This window comes from Lemur catta, chromosome 3 (assembly GCF_020740605.2).
Source record: "Lemur catta isolate mLemCat1 chromosome 3, mLemCat1.pri, whole genome shotgun sequence".
Taxonomy (NCBI): Eukaryota; Metazoa; Chordata; class Mammalia; order Primates; family Lemuridae; genus Lemur; species Lemur catta.
In genome coordinates, this window is record NC_059130.1 from 91,958,615 (window position 1) to 91,979,684 (window position 21,070).

At 55.7% G+C, this 21,070-nt stretch overlaps 1 protein-coding gene across 10 annotated transcripts in view; it reads left to right on the top strand.

Moving 5' to 3' along the window:
* The window catches only part of MKNK1 (MAPK interacting serine/threonine kinase 1), a 44,454-nt gene extending 35,335 nt beyond the window's left edge, over window positions 1-9,119 (top strand). For 8 of the 10 annotated variants that reach the window (XM_045545496.1, XM_045545497.1, XM_045545495.1 and 5 more), the window contains 5 exons: window positions 2,337-2,432; window positions 4,378-4,572; window positions 5,250-5,414; window positions 6,622-6,665; window positions 7,756-9,119. In XM_045545496.1, the coding sequence (XP_045401452.1) occupies window positions 2,337-2,432; window positions 4,378-4,572; window positions 5,250-5,414; window positions 6,622-6,665; window positions 7,756-8,005 (750 nt within the window). In that variant the 3' untranslated portion in view covers window positions 8,006-9,119. Of the gene's footprint in view, window positions 1-2,336; window positions 2,433-4,377; window positions 4,573-5,249; window positions 5,415-6,621; window positions 6,773-7,755 lie in introns of all 10 variants that reach the window. The other 2 variants (XR_006733874.1, XM_045545501.1) reach the window with 2 other exon arrangements.
* Window positions 9,120-21,070: the final 11,951 nt, after the last annotated feature.

The following is a 21,070-nucleotide window of genomic DNA, read 5'->3' on the forward strand; positions in this document are numbered from 1 at the left end:
GAGAGGTTAAGAAACTTGTACAGAGTCACTCAGCTGGTAAGTAGAAGAGCCTAGATGTCCAGAGGTGCTCTCAACCACCTGTTACTGCCTCTGGTGTATAATGTGCTTTCATGGCCTTTGTTTCATTTGATCTTCCTGGCACAAGTTTGTTAATACCTTTTTATGGTTGAAAAAACTAAAATTAAGAGAGACTAAGTGTCAAAGGGGATTATCAAGAAAGTAAAAAGATGTCCTACAGAATGGGAGAAAATATTTGCAGATCATACAATTGAGAAGGGTTTAATATCCAAAATATATAAGGGACTCCTAAAACTAAACAAAAAGACAACCCAATTAAAAAAAATTGACAAATGATTGAACAGACATTTTCTCCAAAGAAGATATACAAGTGGCCAACAAGCACATAAAAAGATGTTCAACATCCTTAGTCATTAGGGAAATGCAAATCAAAACCACAGTGAGATACCACTTCATACCTACTAAGATGGCCATAATTTAAAAAATGGAAAAATACCAAATGGTGGTGAGGATATGGAGAAATTGGAACCCTAATACATTGTTGGCGACAATGTAAAATGATACGACCATTGTGGAAAACAGTCTGGCAGTTCCTCAAAAGGCTAAACACGGAATTACCATATGAACCAACAATTCTACTCCTAGGTATATACCTAAAAGAGTTGAAAACAGGGACTCAAACAAATACTTGTACACTGATGTTCATTATAGCATTATTCACAATAGACAAAAGGTAGAAACAACCCACTGGCCATCAACAGAGGAAACAGATAAACAAAATGTGATACCCACACACAATAAATATTATTCAGCCATGAAACAGGATGAAGTTTTGATACATGGATGAACCTTAAACACATGCTAAGTGAAATAAGACAGACACAGAAGGACAAATATTATATGATTCCACTTACGTAAAATATCTGGAATAGGCAAATGAATAGAGGTTACTTGGAACGAAGGAGAAGAAGAATGGGAAGTGATTAATTAATGAACATAGAGTCTCTGACTGGAGTGATGGAAAAGTCTTAGAAACATATAGTGGTAATAGTTACTTAATGCCAATGACTTTTAAGTGTACATTTTTCATATACATTTAAAAATGGCTAAAATGGGCTGGGCATGCTGGTGCACACCTGTAGGTTCAGCTACTCAGGAGGCTGAGGCAGGAGGATCACTTGAGCCCGGGGGATCACTTGAGCCCAGGAGTTCAAGGCTTCAGTGAGCTGTGATCATGCCACTGCACTCCAGCCTGGGAGACAGAGTCTCTTTAAAAATATATATATATATATATATATATTTTTTTTTTTTTTTTTTTTACTACAATGAAAATGAGAGGGACCAAATAAAAAAGAAAAGAAGAAAAAGGGAGGGAGGGAGAGAAGGAAGGAAGGAAGGAAAGAAAGAAGTTGAGGGACTTGCCCAGGCTTCCCAGCAGTAAATGGATGAGCTGGGCCTCACAGAACCAGCATTTCCAGCTCGCTCTGTGCTGCTTCCACCGTGGAGGACGCTGTCACGTGTGCACCCAAACTGCCCTCCTGGTTGGCTCTGGAGACGAGTCACCCTGTCTCGGTCTCAGGTGCAGCATCCAGTTCTGGAGGGCTTGGCTGCTGTATTGATGCCGCCTAGAGTGACCGACCATCCCAGTTTTCCAAGGACTGAGGGGCCTCCCAGAACACAGGGCTTTCAGTGCCTAAACTGAAAAAGTCAGTCACCCTAAGCCAGTAAGGTGGCCAAGGGTTTTACTCCAAGCTCCTTTGCCCTCCACTGAGTGGGCTGCGAGGAGTCTGTCTCTCAGGAGTGCTTGTGAACTCCTCCAACTCCTGTGTTGCAGGCCACACCAGTGTTTGCGGGCAAGAGTTCCATACTTATTTTATGCTAAGTTCACCACAATCCACACCATATAGTTCACCCGTTTTTCTCTTAGTTGGGAAATAAGAGAGCATGGGGAAGAGGACACCTTGGAAAAAGTCCTCTAGGGACTTCTCGTTAACCCAAGGAGAGCGAATATGACCTGAGAGATAAAGCCAGCTGCAGTGTCACGTTGGGTTATTCATGCTCTGTGGTTCTTTTTGATTTTTAGACAGGGTCTTGCTCTTCACTTGGGACTACAGGTGTGTGCTACCACATCTGGCTAAATTTTCTATGTTTTGTAGAGACAGGGTCTCACTGTGTTGCCCAGTCTGGTCTCTAACTCCTGGGCTCAGGCAATCTTACCACCTCTGCCTCTCAAACTGCTGGGATTACAGGCATGAGCCATTCCGCCAGCCCCTGTAGTTTCTTATATCTGTGACCTTGGCTTCTGTTTTCCTTTTCAGGTGTCTCCGGTGAAAATCTGTGACTTTGACTTGGGCAGTGGGGTGAAACTGAACAACTCCTGTACCCCCATAACCACACCAGAGCTCACCACCCCGGTATGTGTGGCTGGGTACCCTGTGTAACCTCCTTCTGGGCTCCTGTGCATTTGGAGTGCCCCCTGAGCCAGAGCTGGGGAGTCCAGAACAGAGGGCGAGGGAAGGAAAGCCGTGGCGTCGAGGGGATCCCTCGTATCAAGTGGATCTATAGCACTTCCCACTGCCCAAGTTGTCATTTGGCTCATAGACTGTGGGCTCTGTATTGTCACTCCCGAGCCCGCCTCCCACCCCTTAGTTGCTAATGAAAGTGACATTAGGGCTTTTAGTTTGGGATGGGTCCTCCCTGCTGATGAAGGGACAAATTGTAACTGTAAGCACAGGCTAAGCCCTGACTCCTGACCCAGGTGAAAACAGACTGGACTCCCAGGCCAGGCCTTTTGCATTTGAGCATGTGGATAGTTGTGTAGAGCCTGTCCCCATTGTGATGGACGATGGGGGCCGTCCTCCCCTACCTTGGAAAGGGTTGTCTGTTTCTAGCGGGAACTGTGAGGCCCCAGGCAACGTGCACATGGGATCACTAGGCCAAGTCATCCCGTCGCATCTCTGACTTCACATTTCATGCCCAGGTGGTGCTGCTGCTGCCTCTTCCTAAGACATCTCTTGTACATACTTGATATACTATAATTATTATTATTCTTTTAAGATTTGTATGTTTCACAAGTAAATTTTCCTAATAATCCTTTTTTAAGACATGCCTTTTTTTTTTTTTTTTGAGACAGAGTCTCACTCTGTTGCCCAGGCTAGAGTGCTGTGGCATCAGCCTAGCTCACAGCAACCTCAAACTCCTGGGCTCAAGCAATCCTTCTGTCTCAGCCTCCCAAGTAGCTGGAACTACAGACATGTGCCACCATGCCTGGCTAATTTTTTCTATATATTTTTAGTTGTCCAGCTAATTTCTTTCTATTTTTAGTAGAGACGGGGTCTCGCTCTTGCTCAGGCTGGTCTCGAACTCCTGACCTTGAGCGATCCTCCCGCCTCGGCTTCCCAGAGTGCTAGGATTACAGGAGTGAGCCACCTCACCCAGCCAAGACATACCTTTAAATATGCCTATATTGTGTCTTATTCTAAGCAACATTATTGGGAATGTCTCTGTGTTAGCTTCTAACATTCTGGGCTACCTTGGTCTCAAAGTCATTAACCCTAATTGCCAATAACAAGGAAAATATCCTTTCTTGAGAACACTTAACCTTCTAATCAAATTCATTTGGGAGGGTTGTTTCTTGGTGAGCCTGACATAATCAGGAGGGAGTGAAAAGAATGTGTTTTGTCCTCATCAGCAGTTTTCCTAGGGAGGTGAGAGGGAGAAATCCTGGGTTCTGGCCCCAGGTCTGCCACTGATGTGCTCAACAGTCCCTGTCCCTTTCTAGGTCCTGCCTTTGCCGCCTGTAAACAGGAGGGGTGGGAAGATCAGAGTTGTTCAAAGAGCTCTTCTAGCTTTGATGGTCTCTTAATTCTAAATTCTTGCGCATCCTCACTGTGAGCTAGCAGGACAGCTGGGCAGGATTCACTTTAGGAAATCCTTGCTGTGTGGAATTGGATCTCCACAGATCTCCCTCCCAGAGCCGTGTTCCTGGTACATTTAAGTACCCGTGCATGAAGTGTCTGTTTATGGAGAGCTGGGGCAGGGGCAGATTCCTGGAGCTTCTTGGCCAAAGGTCTCTGCCCGCTGGAGAAGGACCTGCAAACATACGGCTGCTTGGAGCTGGTCGTATGGATCATGGGGGATGATGGGGCTCAGTTGACAAACGCTGGCTTGGCTCAGCTTCTCTGAGTGCCTGGGTGGCATCTGGTGGGCTCTCTGGCTGGCCCTGCTGATGACTTCCTGCTCTGTACCCGACCCCTCCATCCTCTTGCTGCAATCCTGGTGCAGTCTGCCCTCTGCCATGCCCTCCCGGTGACTGAGCCTCTCTCTCTGCCATTTCTCCTGCCAACCCTGGCCCCACAGTGTGGCTCTGCAGAGTACATGGCCCCCGAGGTGGTGGAGGTCTTCACGGACCAGGCCACTTTCTATGACAAGCGCTGTGACCTGTGGAGCCTGGGCGTGGTCCTCTACATCATGCTGAGCGGCTACCCGCCGTTTGTCGGTCACTGCGGGGCCGACTGTGGCTGGGACCGGGGTGAGGTCTGCAGGGTGTGCCAGGTGAGTGCGGCCCCAGGGGCTGCTGCGTAGGCCCTGCAGGGGGTCCGCGTGGTTGTGGGACGCGAGCAGGACCAGCTGGGAGGGTGCTCCTGATCTGGAAGGGGCTTTATAGTACCCACCCACCCCGCTTCTGTCAGGGCAGCCACAAGGTAAAATAGAGATAATCAGGCACTCGGCCCAGCCTGGATTTCAGGGAGGGTTGTTAGAGATCATACCTGAGCTCACTGTTAAAAGACAAGTCTTGCCCAGGGAAGAGGGGCGAGAAACACAAGTAGAAGGCACAGGCAGAGACGGGAGGGACATGTGAAACATCAGTGTGCGCAGGGTGGAAGCGTGGTATGTAAGGCGGCTGGTGGTGGGTGGTGAGGCCTGAGAAGGTCACAGAGGGCCCTCTAGGAAGGACAAGGAATGTGGGCTTTGTGCAGCGGGTGATGTTCCCACCCATCACCATCCAGTCCCCCAGGCAGCACAGCCCTCCCAGCCTGCCACGGGCGTTCTGTAGAGTCTGATGATTTAAGGGAGAGTGGGAGTGTGGGAAGGGGCCCTGGGCTGTGGCATCCCAAGCCATGAGCTGCAGCCACAGCTGAGGTTGATTGAAGCTGGTGATCAGATCAGTGACGGGCATATCCTGCCCATCCCTGGCCAGTGTGGGCTCAGGCAGAATCTTCTTTACCTAGAACAAGCTGTTTGAGAGCATCCAGGAAGGCAAGTATGAGTTTCCGGACAAGGACTGGGCGCACATCTCCAGCGAGGCCAAAGACCTCATCTGCAGGCTCCTGGTGCGAGATGCCAAGCAGAGACTCAGCGCTGCCCAGGTTCTGCAGCACCCGTGGGTGCAGGGGGTGAGTGACCCCAGGCCTGCGGCATGGCCACGAGGAAGCGCTCATACCAGCGAGTGCCAAACGCCAGCCAGGTGGCTGACCTCAGCTGCAGGGGGATCCTGTAGCAGCTCCCAGCCCTGTGCGTGGGCAGTGAACTGCCTCCTCCCTTCGCCCAGGCTGAGCCCCCTTATGGGCCATGGCCTTGGCCACAGACTAACCCCCAACAGAGCCATCTGGGGGATTGGCACATGCATTCCACTATTGGAAGAGGCACCCAGGCCAGGAAGCAGCCTGGTGTCATCATTTGAGGCCCGCAGCACCATCCTCTTACACACAAACATCATTAGCTGAGAGCACCCAGGAGCAAGCACAGCGTTGCCCTGTGGCCATGATGGGGGCACATGGTTTCTCCTCACAGCCTGGCGCAGCTGACCTGGAAGACAAATGGTAGTGGCTTTCCTGGGCTAAGGATCCAAATCTTCACTAGAAAATATTTTTTAAAATCCTCCTTGGTTAGTCACAATACCTGACCTCTGTCTCTCCAGGGGATCTGCCAGACTCCTTGGTGACTTATGGTGTCTCCTTGGTCTGCCAGGCCCTTGCTGGGCTCCGTGGCCCTGCCGGTGGAAGGAGGCAAGCATTGCCAGCCCACGTTACCGACAGGGACCTGATCCAAGAGCGTCTAAGTGGCTAATTCCCAGGCACCCAATTCGCACACCTACTACATGCCAGACACCGGGAGTGCAGGGACAAGCGAGACCCAGGCCCTGTCGCCATGCTCTAGTGGAGAGAGGTAGACAAGGGAATAAATTACAGGACAGTGCGATAAATGCTTATTAAAAGGGAGGTCTGTAGGGTGTGCCAGGTGAGTGCAGTCCCAGTGGCACAAAGGGACCCGGATCCACCTCTCCTCGAGTGGGTAGGGAGGTAGCAGGGAAGGCAGAATGCTTCAGCGGAAGTGACCCTTGGGCTGGGTCTTGGAAGAAGACTGGAACTCTGCTGGGCAAAGGGAGAGAGGGACTCTCCATACACATTGGGGGTTGTACCTTCAGATTGTACCTTTCTTGCTCTCTCCTTAGAAGGCCTGACCCCGCAGGCAAGCATAGCCACGTCCCTGTGCTGGGCCCAGAGCCTGCAGTAACCTGCCCACTCTGTGCTGGTCTGGGTGGGGGCAGCCCTTGGAAGGAGGGAGCAGCGCTCACCCCCACATCTGTCTTTCCCGTTCTAGCAAGCTCCAGAAAGGGGACTCCCCACGCCGCAAGTCCTCCAGAGGTAAATGCTCACCCCAGCACCCTTCTGTCCTTGGCTTTGACGGTCCCTCAGGCTCTCAGCCAGGATGGGTGTGGAGATGAGGGACGAGGAGCCACCCCCGGGCACAGGTAGCCTTCCTTCTCCCTGCTTCCTCTCCTCACCCTTTCCCTCTGCTCTAGATCTCTTTTTGTTTTGTTCCTCCACCTAGATTGCTTCTTCTGCCCTCCAGCACCTGTAAGGCCCCTCCTTGCACTATTTGCCTACCCACTTGATTTGTAACTGGAAGTCACCACTCACAGCCCAAAGACAGACCAACCGAGGCTTCCCCTGTGCTGGCAGGTGTAGAAGCAGGAGTAGGGCACCATAAGGCAGTGGGACCAGTCGTCACACACACTACTGCAGACCGTAATCATGACCACCGTGTACTAAAATCCTGACCACGTGTCAAGATGTGGTGTTAGGAGCTTTGTATATGTTATGTCCCTATCATCCCATTTCATAGATGAGAAAACTGAGGAAGAGAGAGAGCAGGTTAACTTGCTCGGAGTCACACAGTAGCCCTGGCCGTTTGACTCCAGAGCCTGTCAACAGCTGGACTGCGTTCCCAGTGAGCAGTGCCCTGTTCCCACAGGGCAAGGGCTAAGCGGTATGGGAAACCCCTCCGGAACCAGCCCTGTGGCCGGTTTTTAGGAGCCACACAGGGAAGTCTCACTCTTCCGTAGTCTCGGTTTGTGCCTAGGAATGCTGTTGCCCAGCGTGGGTTCCTACCTGACGCTCCAGAGCTGCCCCTAGATGCTCGGAGGCACCAAACCTCAGACCCCACATAGAAGATTTATGCAGCACACCCCAAGTGTTTTACCCGCCAGCCCTGAGCTGGGTTCTGGGGACACAGGCATCCCTGGCACAGGCCCTGCTCTGGGAGCTCTGCCATTCTAGCCTCCGTCGAGCAAGATTTCAAGCCCAGGCAAGAACTGCTTTGGAGAGGGCCTGTGTGGGCGCAGGCAGTCTGGTGGGCACGCAGGACCGCGGCAGCGAGCGGGGCTGCCCCGCAGCTGGCCCGCTGACCCTGAGCCCTGCCTCCCTCTCTCTGTGCCTTCCCCGGCCCCTGTAGGAACAGCAGCACAGTGGACCTGACGCTGTTCGCCGCAGAGGCCATCGCCCTTAACCGCCAGCTGTCACAGCACGAGGAGAACGAGCTGGCAGAGGAGCCAGAGGCGTTGGCTGAGGGCCTCTGCTCCGTGAAGCTTTCCCCTCCCTCCAAGTCTCGCCTGGCCCGCCGGCGGGCCCTGGCCCAGGCAGGCCGCAGTGCAGACGACGGACCTGGAGAGGAGGGACCGTGCCCGACACCCGCAGCACTCTGAGCCGCTCCGGTCACACCTCGTGGGCCCTAGGCCTGTCCAGTCATGGCCCCTGTGGAAACCTGTGTGGCCCAAGTCTGCAGAAAGGCAGCGGGGCCTGCGCTGTGGCTCCATCAGGGCTTTTCTCTACAAAGGCCCTGAGGTTCCCACTCAACCCCATTTCCCCAGGGTCCTGGAGGAAAAAGCTTTTTCCTAAGGGGTTGTCTTTGAAAAGGAAAGCAATCACTTGTCACTTTGCATAATCGCCTGTGGCGGGAACAGCTCTTTGCTGGGCTCCACCTGCTCACCCGCCTGCGGATCTGGATCCAGCTCTCACCGCTGTGGAGGCGCTGGGGCCGCAGCCTTCAGGGAGCCAGCTTGCAGAAGCCAGGAGCATCCGCTGACAGCCGCTGCGACACGTGCCTGTTCCCCCTCTGCACTGTCACCCTCCTCTGGCTGTCCTCCCACCTTCCTCTGTCCTCCGCACGTCCTCTTTGCCCGTCCTCTCCCTTGGCTGAGCAAAGCCATCCCCTCAATTCAGGGAAGGGCAGGAGCCTTCCTCGTTCAGGAAGCCAGATCAGTTTTCCAGTGTGTAGCACAGAGAAGCACATAATCTTTCTTCGCCGTGGCCGAAATGTGCTCCTCATTTATCATCCTCTTCTTCATTTGTGATTGCTGCTAAAGTCCGTATGTCGTTTTTATAAAGTTTGTTTTAACCAGGCTCTTCCAGCAAAGATGGGCCTTTAAACTCCCACCGCAAGCCCGTGGACTTCCCGGAGCACGTAACGGCTTGCTCTTCTTTCGGGAACGTCCACGCGTTTAGGTTTAATGGGCTGTTCCCTGTTTTTCTAACTGGTTTTAAGCTGTTACTATGAGGAGCAACTTAGAGACAATGGAGACAGGGTCGGTGTCAAGTCTTGCATGGGGGGGCGGCACAGTTCTGGGCAGTTAGGTGGAGCCCTGCGCCCGAGGCAAAGCCAGGTCAGAGCAGCCCCAGGCAGCATGAAGGTACAGCCCCCGGCACAAGAGCTGAGCTATTGATTTACATGAAGAAAATAGATTTGCATATGTCAGATGTTTATACAACACAAGGATGGTTTTATACATTGTGCTTGTTTTAATAAAACTGAAATTCTAACTGTGGCCTACTCGGTGGTCCGTCCTTTACCTGCAGACCTGAGAGGGAGGCAGGCCTTCTGCACGGGGGCCGAGTCCAGCCAGCGGGGGAGAAGGTGCCCCTTGTCAGGACCCCTAAATAGAAAACCAGATTTCATCCGCACAACAGGGTGAAGGAGACATTGCTTTTCTTTTTTAAGTAAGGAAGTGAAATTCATTTGCCAGTCACTTCTGTGCAGGAGGTAAGAAACAGCCTCTGCTTTTTAGGAGCCCCCCACTGAGCAGCAGAAGTGGTGTCAGCTGTAATATGACACAAGTAGACTTCAAAACATGCTTTTATAGATGTCCCTTGGACCCATTCAGCCACAAGCAGAGGAACAAATTTCCCCTCTGTCTAAAGCATTCCCAAGCCTTTATTGAGAGCCTATCATGTGCCCTGGACTATGCTTGTCCTGCCGGAGTTGGCAACAAAGAAAAGTGGTGCCTCCCAGCCACAGCCCTTGTGTATGTAATGCAGAGGACCTTCGTGTCTGTCATCCCATGTAATCCCCAGTGCCATACTGGAGAGGGCTGGGCTGGAAAGGACCTTTATAAGTTCCCAAGGAGGTAGCAAGAGGGAGGTCAGCGTCGGGGCAGTAGACTGGGTGCCAATGACAGCTGTTTGCCTTGGGAGAGCAGAGAGGGAGATGGGCTTAGGGGCTCTTCACTGTCCTACACCATGGATGCCTCCACGTTAATGATGACATACAGTTTTTTGACAGTCTTCCCTTTGCAGTAACCCTGACCATCTTCACAGCCCTTCATCTGCTGGGGGGCAGGAGGCGGGGTTGGCTGGAAAAACAGACCTGCAGAATCTGAGCTTTTTGGCCCAAAGTCATTTAGCCTCTGGGGATCCAGGGTGTGAGATGAGTTCTGCCCCGGACTCCAGCCCCGGCCTGGTCGGTCTTCCCCTAGGGCCCAACAGGAGTGTCACTGCAAGGGGCTTCCTGGGTTAGGCACTGTCCTCCCTGCGGTGCCGGCCCACACCCTGTCCTGCTGCAGCTCCCCGGTGTGTTGGCTCCGGCTGTGCCCTCTCCCAGCCACCGCCCACTCTGGTCATCCTCCACAGCTCTGCTGAAATGCCACCGTGCCTACTCTGGTTTTGCTGGCATTGTTGTGCACTTACCGAGTAACAGGTACTTTCTAAGAAGTTTACTGGCATTAGCGTTTAATTCTCACAGCAGTCCTGTGAGGTGGGTACTATGATTTTACCCCACTTAACATGAAAAACCAAGCAGAGGAAGGAAAAATAGCTTGCCCGGGGCTGTACAGCTAGCAGTGGTGGAACTGGAATTCCTTCCAGAGAGGCTCGGGCCCCAGAGTCCTGCTGTCCCTGTTCAAATCCCAGCTCTGCCACCTACTAGCTTTGGGCCTTGGGCAAGTTACTTAATCTCGGAGAGTCTCTGTTTCTTCAGGTGTAGACGATGGTGATAGCGCTTACCTCATGCTACTGTGCGAAAGTTATGAATTAATAAACGTAGTGTTGAGAGCAGTTCCAGGCACATGTGAGTGCACCATGAATGTTAGTTACTGCAGTTTAGTTACACAGTAGTCCCCTTATGCGTGGTTTCGGTTACCTGCCGCCCACCGCCGTCTGAAGGTAGGTGAGTACAGCACAGTAAGATATTTGGAGAGACTACAGTCACATAACTTTTAATATAGTATATTGTCATAATTATTCTATTTTATTTTAGTTAATACCATCTTACTGTGCCTAATTTATTAATGAAACGTTCTTATAGGAGTGTATGTATAGGAAAATGCATAATATTTATATAAAGAGTTAAGTACCATCTGCAGTTTCAGGCATCCACTGGGGTCTTGGAATGTATCCCCCTTGGATAAGGGGGGACTACTGTGTTTCCTGTTGTCTCCAAGGGCAGAATTATTCAATTCACGGTCCCAGTGCTAGAGGGGAGCCCTCCCGCTTTCCTGGGCTCAGGGAGCCCTGTGCAGAAGCGCCGTGTGGTGTGCGGATGGATCCGGGCCTTTCCAGATGAGCCAAGCCTTTGGTCTTCTGTGGGATCCTCCTCTTGGGGGGCTGCCCTGCCCTTCTGGGCTGGAGTCCTGTCCCAGAGGGGCAGCTGTGGCACCAGGGGAGGAGCCTGAGGTTGAGGCCAGGGAACTTGGGTTCTAGTCCTGCCTCTGCCACTATTCGCTGGGTGACCTTGGGAAGTCCTGGCTTGGCTGGGCAGAGGCAGATAGGCTGGATGCTCTGCAGGAGGCTCTGAGACCTGCTGGATAGAGGCCGGTTCCCCAGCTCTAGGTCTCACACTTGGGCTGGGCCTTAGAAGGAGAGAGCTGGTCCCAGCCAGGTGGGGTGTCTCAGACCTCAGGTTCTTTCGTCAAATCCAGTTAGCAAGTCTTGGCTCCAGTCCCAGTCCAGGTTCAGTTAGACCCTGAGGCCCCCTGTCTGATGGCTTCTCAGTGCAGAGATCACCCAGTCTTTGCCCCTCTGTGTGTCTACCTGCTGGAGCACTGGGGGCCCCTCCCTCCTGGCCAACTGCCCCTCGCCAGACCCAGCTCCACAAACAGCGGAGCCTTGGTCCTGTGCCAACTGCTCCAGCTGCTTCAGGTCTGGAGGGGGCCGAGGAGCAAGGTCCCCCCAAGGCTGGTAGTCCTGTTGCCATGGTAGCAGTTGCCTTGGAAGCGCTTCCCTGACTTCGGCTTCTGAACAGTCCAAGAAAGCTGCCTGTCCCCTGGGGGATTGGAGAATTAATCACGGTCTTTTCCAGGGTTCTTACCCCTCAAGGAAAATAAACAGAACCAAACCAAGCTGAGGCCTTTTCACCCACCGTTCCTCCCCACCCCCCACGCTGTACTTGGACTTGGTGCTGTGAGAAGGAAAGAGCACAGGCAGACACCCTGCAGCCCTCGCCTCACCAGGAGACACAGAGGAGAGACTTTGTGACGGAACCCAGCAATGCGTCCCTGGCCTCACCACACCTGAGCACTGTGGTCCTCAGGAGGGCCCAGGCTTGGGTGAGGAGGCACCGATGCTTCTGAGGGGTGGGGGATCGGGGGGCCGGTTGGGCTCTGGTGCCTCGGGCCTCCATCTCAGCGAGGCCCACAGAGAGAGGTTCCTTAACTCAGTCACCTCCTACTATAAGCGCATCACCCAAGGACCGGCACGCACTCTCCTTTCAGGAGATGATACGGCCCACGTTGAGGAAAGCATGGGCAAGCCGCCCTCTCTACTTTTGTAATCCACGAGGAGCCTTTACTGATGCTCCTGGTGGTGAGGGAAAGCCACAGGCCTTGACTGATTCCTTGAACACAATGTCTCCCGCTCACGGCGGGGTTGCCCATCCCTCCCGCCTCAAATAAGACACTAGAGATTCAGGGGCAGAGATACGCTTGAGGACTTCCCAGCTGGGCAGGGCCCTGGACATGTAGGTTCCTTCAAGGACTCGGGCACCTCCTGTACCTCCCTGTGTCTTGGTTTCCCCATCTGTTTTGTAAAGGAGCTGGGATGGCTCTGTGGCTCTGTGATCTTGTAACTGACGATGGCTTAACGTGTCTCTCCCTACTTCCTCTCCTGAGGGATTGACGATGTCAAAGAAAAGCTTCAATTTAGAATTTAGTCTCCAGTTTGGGGAGGTTAGAGTGTTTTCTGGAATCTAAAACAGTGCCCTGCCTCCCTGACTCCAGCCTCAGCCAGCACCCGCATCACCAGGTGAGGAAAGTGAGCTCAGCGGGGTGGAGTGGCCCAAGTGCCACAGCACGGGGCGGGAGACACACCCCAGGAGCTCTGCCATGCTGACGATGTGCCTTAGACCACAAGGGGAGCCAGCCCAGGGCCCGCCCGGCCCAGAGTCACCCAAACCAACCCTGAATGGGGGAGCGGGGGTGGGGGCATCGTGGAGGGTGCTCAGGTCCCCAAAGCTCGACCTCTCAGGAACATATTTTCAGGCACAATTATTTTGGCAGCTCTTTCTAAAACTAGTCAGTGGGGGATCAATTACATGTGACAGAGACATGGCTGTCATTTGGAGCCTAATTAGAAGAAGAATCAGACCTCATCCTGGCAGGAGGCACAGGGGATGTTGGCAGCAGCACCACGGCGGGGAATGCCCGGTTCCAGGGGCTTCCTCTGTATGGGAGCCAAGAACATGACCTAAGGGCTCATCCGTGCTCTGCGGTCACCCCTCCTCTCTACAGGGGGGGGCCTCACCCAGGCCTCTCTCCAGCTTCCTGGCAGTGAAGATAAAGCTCCCCCAGGTGACCCTGGGGACTTCTTTGGCCCCACTCCATACCCAAGGACTCTTGTCGGAGACGGAGCTTCCCTGGTGCCCACAGCCCCTCTCTTTGCGGACCCGAGCTGGTTGTGCATGTCCAAGCTCTCCCTGAACTCTGTGCCTATGTCTAGAAGCCGAGCCCGGATCCCTGCCGCCATGGCATTCTGTGGCACTCACTCCCAGAGCCTGGACTGTGCCCGGTCTCCAGAGGACATGGAGAGAACAAGGACAGCTAGTGGGCACTTCATCATGGGGCCGTGGGAACAGGACAGGGTCGTCAGTAAGGGCTTCACAGAGTTGGGGCTGGCCAGGCAGGGTCTGGGTGGATGAGGAGGTGTTTTCCAGAGCACAGGGAGGGCAGGAAAGGAGAGGAGAGGGCTGAGGGGCAGGGCAGCTGTGGAGGCAGGAGGCCGTGAGCCTGGCTGCATGGGACTGCATGTGGTGGGAGAGAGGCCAGTGGGTTCAGTGATAAGACTCTGAGCAGGGTGATGGGACCCTGGGAACTGTGCCCAGGTGCAGGGCCAGGCCAGGGCCATATTCTGGGATTGGAGAGGCCCTGATCCCTAAAGGGCCAAAGAATGCAATTAATGACGAAGGCTGGAACTGGGCTCTGGGGACAGGGCTCAGGGCTGGGCTGGGCTGGGTTTCCACTGCCCAGCCTCGGTATGCTGGATCCTGTAAGTAGGTCAGACAGGCTGGGTAGAGTGCTCAGTCCAGGAGGTCAGAAGGCACCAACCAGGCCCCAACCTCCCGCTCCTGCCTCCTGGCCCGCCAGCCCCAGCCCCTGACAATTCCTCTTCCCAGCCCTCCTCTCAGGGGTTTCCTCCTCCCCGTACCCACTGCTCCTCCCTGTCAGTCACGGCCGGGGACCCCAGGGCAGCCAGCAGGCTCACCCTCTCATCCCATTGGCAATGAAAAGGGGGTGGGTACAAAGCCCACCTAAGGAGAAAGGGTCCCCTGAGAACAGACTAGGAGCCCTCAGCCCTTCCTGGGAGCCCAAAGGTAGACAGGAGGGGGGGCACGGCAGGGGCAGAGAGTGGACGTGGAGGGACACCTCTCGCTGTCCTCTTCCTGCCCCAGTCACACTTCCCGTCTCTGGAGCTGTGACCAAGTCTCCATCTCTGCGACTCCCAGTGAGGCCCCGGGTGCCCCTCAGGCCAAAGGGCAGAGGACAGCACAGGGGCCCCGGAGCGTGTGTCTGGGAGGCTCTTCACATCCCTGGCTTCTGAGCCCCGTGTGAAGCCACCAGCTCATTCTCCCGGCTCAGGAACCCACAGTGGAACCTGGCTGACTGCCCACCGGGCCTCTGGGGCCCAGGCGGCAGCTCGCATTGCAGCCTCATAAATAACTCAGTGCCTCCCTCCTGCCACACCTCTGAGGAACCCTGTCCCCTGGACCAACGCCCCCCAGCCCTGCCTCTCATGGCTTTAGGCTTCCACAGGCCGAGCCTCAGCGGCAACTGAGCGGCTCCAGGGAGCTGGGCAGGATGTCCTGGGCAGGGGGGCTTGGGCTCTCCTGGGGGGAGGCAGGCAGGGGAGGAGCCCACGGGGATGCCTAGAGCTCTGGCAGCCAGAGCGAGAATGTGTCCAGGCAGGGGTCCCAGGAGTGGCTTCCGGCTTCAGAGGCCTTTAGGGGAGGAAGAGTAAGTGGGGGTGACCTGGTAGAGATCCCAGGTCAAGGTGGGGCTGGGAGAGCTGTGGGATACGCCCACAGACTACTCCAGGGGTCCCCAGCCCAGAGCCCTACTGCCCAGAAACTCCCACCCTGAAGGTGGAGCTCCAACAAGGAGACATCCGAGAGGACAGAGACCTCCAGGACGTTTCGGGGACAGGCCTCGCCAGCTGGAGGCACTGCCCCGGGTAGGCCTGCATGGACATCCCCGGCAGCAGCAGAGACCTTCGCTGCCTGCAGCTGGCCTGTGTGGCCCTGGGCCTGGTGGCCGGCAGCATCATCATCGGCGTCTCCATATCCAAGGCTGCAGCTGCCGTGGGCGGCGTCTTCATCGGCGCTGCTGGGCTGGGTGAGCAGGTGCCAGCGGGCTGGGCTGGGGGGGCTCTGGGGAGAGGGGCAGGGGCAGCGTCCTGTGAAGGAGAAGAGGAGGGAAGGGCTGGGGGGAATGGCAGCCACAGGGGCCCAGGGAGGGGGCGGGGACTGGAGGGAAGCCGGCTGTCATACTCCTTTCTGGCTGCTCCCCCTGCCCTCCTGGGCTCTTGGGTTTGTGGTGGGATTGATTCCTCAGCCTGTTTGGGGTTGATGGGGCAGGAGTTCCAGAGGATCCTCGGAGCCGAGGTGGGCTCCAACTCAGAGGGTTTCCTCTTCTTTCCCGGTTTGTCTCCACCGCAGCCCTGTCTGTGTGTCTGTCTGGGCCAGGCCCACGGATATCCCCACGGTGATGCCGAGTGCCATCCCCCAGCCCTGAGCCAAAAGCAGAACCAGAAGCACCGGGCAGGGGCTGGGCATCTGCACCTGCAGATTCTGGCAGACACTTGGTCTGGGGGTGACGTGGCTCTGGGCAGGGCAGGACTCACTCTGCTGCCACCCCCTCCCCAGGTCTGGGTGGGGAGGGGCTGAGGTGCTCCCAGTCCGCCTGAGGGGACCTAGGGAGGGTGGGACGGGGGAGAGTTGGGAGTGGTGGCTGCTCAGCCCATTTCCAGCAACCTGCTCTCTACCTGGGCAGGAGGGAGCCAGGGGCCTGCGGCCTCCACGGACTGTAGCCCCTTCCCCAGACAGGCGCTGTCCCCCAGCCCGGGCTGCATGTCGGGGCATGCCAGGGTGTGCCTCACGCACACACCCACAGGCTCACGTTTGCACACACAGTTCCAGTCCTGCACACTGTGCCCTCCCATGCACACCCATATCCCGCACAAACCACCCCCCAGGCTCACAGCCCAGCCACGCTCACCAGGACCCCTCCCCGTCACAGAACCCCCTGTGTCTCTCTCCTCAGGGATCCTCATCTTGGCCTACCCCTTTCTGAAGGCTCGGCTCAACCTGGACCACATCCTGCCTGCCATCGGTGAGTCCTCCCCCCGCCCCAGCAGACTCCTCTGCCAAGGGCTGTGCGAGACCCTTTCTGTGTAAGCCCGTGGCCCACTGTGCATCTGGGTCGAGCCCACCAGCCCACGTGTGAGACAGCTGCTGGCTGGCTGTGTTAGAGTCGCCGTGTGTGTGTTGTGCAGGCGTTGCCATGACTGCAATGTGGCAGAATCCAGCCTGCTGCTTGCTGCAAAGGTGCCTGAACCAGCTCAGGGAACCTACAGTGTCCACCTCTCTTGAGAGATTTTCCCTCTCCCCTCAAGCCTCCAACATCTCCAGATAACTCCCTCTTCCTCCCTGAGCCCCATTAAGACCCTCCATCTCCCTTAAGACCCTACAAACTCTGCACAGCTCCCAACCTCATCTCAGCTCTCCCCACACAGACTTCCAACTCCATCAGTCCTGCGGGGCTTGGCATGTCCCCAGTTCTCCCCAGGGCTCCCACCTCCCTAAAAAATCTGCCATCTTCTCCTTCAAGGGCCCATTTCTTCTGTCCCTCCCCAGATCAGCCCAGATCATGTGAGAGAACTAAAGGAACGCAGCGAAATAAATACAGCAGGAGGGATGGAGATTAGACAGCAGGAAGGACTTCCCTTTCCAAGATGGGCTTGATTTAGGAATGGCTTATTAACCAGGGAGCTTGGGGTGGTCTCATCCTACAGGGAGCCTAAGAATCCACCCCCATCCAGGGCCAGACCAGGGGGAAGGAAGATCCAGCACCAATGGCAATAAGGACGGTAAGTTCCAGAAATTTCAGAGTCCCTCTTTCATTTTCTCTCTCTGACTCTGTGGGGTCCAGGGAGCAGCCCTGTGGGGCATGCAGAAGGGGCTCTCCCAACACGGAGCCAGTGTCGTTGGGCAGTTCTTCATGGGTTCCGTCAACCCTTCTTGCTCCAAGCTGAACTGATCACCTCTTGTTTGTCCTCAGGGCTTCTGAATCGTGCCCAGCAGGACACTGGGACATGGGGACCTCACTGCCCCTCCCCCTCCCCTAGGTCCCATGCCCCAGTTCATCCTCCCACTCCCCTCTCGCATTGTGGAATCCAACTCTCTGAGCTGGTGCCTGAAGCTGGGCATCTCCTTGTCCCCCCCATCCCCACACACTGAAAAATTCCAGGGCAGGAGTTTCTCAAAGATGGCCCCAACCCAGTCTCTGCCACCAGTGGTAGGACGCCTAACACTCAGCAAAATGTCCCATTCCAGACACTATTCCACGCACTTTACCTATATTAACTCATTTAAATCTCATGGCAACCATGTGAGGGAGGTATTATAATGAGCTGCATTATATATATGGGGCAGCTAAGGCACAGGGTGATTAAGTGGCATGCCCGAGGTCACACAGCTAGGAAGTGGGGGAGCCAGGAGGCAGCTCCAGAGCCCTGCCTCTACCCCCGGCCCCTGCTGCTGTCCTCTTGAGGAGCCATCCTGACCACGGCTGCCCCTCTGAACTGGGCTAAAACTGCCCCCGGGATGCCCCTCTCTCCTCATTCTGTCCCAGCCCAGCCCTGGGATCACTGGGCACTCCGACCTCAGGTCCCTTTACGTCCCTCCCACCCTGACAGCTCTGTGGGGAACCTGTCTGCTCAGGCAGCCCTTGTCCTTGATCTCTCCCTCAGGAGCCCGCAGTGGCCTGTCCACCGTGAGCAGGACCCTGGAGAAGCTGAAGCCGGGGGGCCGGGCGGCTGAGGAGTCCTGAGGGCCTCCCTGCCCTGCTCTCCCTCCTGCTGCTGCCCCTATCTCGGGGCCCTCCTGGCTCAGAAGATCCAAACCGGAGACGAACCAGGCCCTGGAGCCACCGCAGCTGCATTCGCCCGGCCAAGGCTCTTGGGAATGGAGGCCACTGGGGGGGCCAGAACCCTCCCACAAGGGCTCCCTTGCAGCTCTTAGCCTGGCCTTGCCTCCTGCACTGCGGCTCAGCTTCGTTCCCTCTTTGATCTACTGACTGGTTTCCCTGGAATCCAGGGCCCAGGACCCTGACTGCAACCAGGGTGCCCCAGCGCTGTGCTTCGTCCTGGCTATGGAAGTGGACCACGGGCCCACAGGAACTGTGGCCGGGGACTCTGGGCCTGGCCCTGGGGCTCTAGAGCTCACCTGCCAGATAGAGGGGCTGGGCCGCCTTTTCAGAATATCACAATCTCCTGGGCAGTTCCTCAGGGCCAGGCTCTGAGCAGCAGTGAAGCAGACAGGGGAACCTGAGGGACTCCTGGTCCCCAGAGGAGAGAGACTCACAGAGGGACAGACAACCTGGCCTGGGGCTCAGAGGAGGCGACTTCCGAGCTGCCCTGGGACTCTTGGTGTCTAAGTCCCCCACGCAAGGCCTCCAGCCCTCCCTCTCCTCCATCCCCTCGCTGCCCCCTGAACTGGCGAAACATTCCTGCCTCCAAGCCTTGGGGTTCAAGAGGGCCCCCCTGCTCCTCTCTGCCTGTCCAACCTCCCCACCTTTATAGGCCCCGTTCAGAAAGTCCCCTCACCACATGCTCTCCTCACCCTCTTCCACTGGCCTCTCTCTTGACACCCTCTCCAGGCAGGTTTGAAGCCTTCCTTCTGACAGAACCACTATTAAGCCCACTTAAACACACTAACTGTTGCCCCTTTTCCAGTCCCTAGCACCAGGCAAGGCACTCAGTAGGTGCTTAAGTGTTAATGGCTTAAATTTAATGTAAAAACAATTCCCCAGGCTTTCCCTGGAGAGCCACTTCAGAGCCCCACCTACCCACAAGGTTTGGGGCAAGGAGGCCCCGTATGTGCACAGAAAGCAGTGCTCCTCCCTCCACGCCTGCACCCTCCGCATGCAGCAGAGTTGTTTGACCTCTACAGAGACGCCCACTCCATGTGGCCTCTGTCCTGGTTTGGTGAGCAGAAGGCAAGCTAGGAATAGTCTCATTCTTCCAGGATCAATACTGAAGACACCTCCTCTTGGAAGCCCCCCCTGACTTCACTGTGCTCCCATAGCCCCAGGCTTCCCTCCATCACAGCCCAGTCACACTGAGTGGCCCTTGTCTACTTCCCCTCTTGAGAGTGACAGCAGAGGGCCAGGCACCCAGGAGGCACCTGGGATGTTGCAAAACCAAAGCAAGTTAGGAGAGCCCATCTCATTGTGCAGATGGGAGAGCTGAGGCCCTGCAGGAAAGAGCATCCATGGAGTCCCACCGTGAAAGGCCCTAGCCAGGCCTTGCATCTGGTCTCCTATCTCTCCCACCAAGACTCTCGCCTCTGCTGTCCTCTGCACAGGCCACAGGGATCCACTCCCTGACCACAGTGGGACAGACCTGCACGGAGGGGCTAAATTTCACAAATGCCGGCCAGTTGTGGAGACTTTGCTTCCTCCAGCTGAGGGAAGTCAACTTTCTCCCTCCTTGAATGTCCCTCCTCTCCACCTTGCACCTATTCCCTGCTCCTTCTCCTTTCCTTCCTCCTTTTCTTCAACATCATCATCATCAAGAACTCAGGCCTGGTGGCCACTCCTTGATCAGTGAGGAAACTCTTCCTCCTATCCATCTTCAGTCCTCACCTTGGTACCCCCCGAAGAGATGCCCAAGGGTGGAGGGTGGGGGAGAGGGGCATGGAGCCTGAGCTGTGGGGAGGCTGGTTCCCCACCCCAACCCACCATCAGCCCCTTTCGGCCATGATCTCCCCAAGGCAGGCCTATGGAATCCTGGCTGCCTGGCAGGGCCAGGCACAGAGAGGTGCCGGGGGATCGGGGTGCATAAATTAAGGAATGAGCACATGTAAAGGCAAGAGCTATATCCATTGAGGAAGACTGTGTGAGGTTTCAAAGGATCCTGGAAACTGGGTGGGAGGTCTCAGGGCCTGGGCCTCCAGTTACTCTCTTTTCCCCTGCTGTGGGCTTCCTGAAACCTCCTTCCTTCCAATTCAGATGAATGTCCAGATACATCCGCCCACGTGCACCTCCACCCCCAGCCTCCCTACTCCCTCCCCCTGTCACAGGAGTGGCCATGTGGGGACATGTGCCTTTTGCCTTTCCATGGTTTGAGAAAAGGGGGCCACGCGGGCAGAGTGGTATGGCAGGTAGTGTTAGGGAGATGTGCCTTCTCACTCTGAGCAGCAACGGAACCCTCCGATATTCCAGCATGGGAGGGGGAGTGGACAGGGCCACGTAACTGGACCCAGCTCTTCCAGCTCTGTGTTCAACAGGTGAAACTGGTTCTTTCCAATAGCCATTCGGACACCTCAACTGTGTCTGGCCCTGGGCTGGGTGCTGAGAACACAGCAATGAACCAAAAGTGGAGAATGCTTGGTCCAAGAAGCCCCCTTGAAGCCACATCCCTGCTGGGCCACCCTGGGGGAGGAGTGCCCCAGCTGTCCCCGGAGTCTAGAGCTAAGACTCACATCCTGGTTCTGCCCCCCACAGGGGCTGGGGCCAGAGGCTGCAGGGTCTTCAGCACGGGTTTCCTCATCTGCAAATGGAGGGTGGTTGTAGCGCCTCCCTGCCAGGGCCACTTGGCACACGGGCACAACAGGTGGGGTGTGTGAATGGATGAGTGAATGAACAAAGGCGGAGGCTGGAGGAGATGCTTTCAGCTGTACTCCAGCGTCTGGAAAGTAAGCATCGCAGATTTCCACCCAGTCTCTCCAACACAGTCCAGCCTGGAGACAGGCCTGCCCCCCGCCCATGCTCCTACACATCCCACCAGGA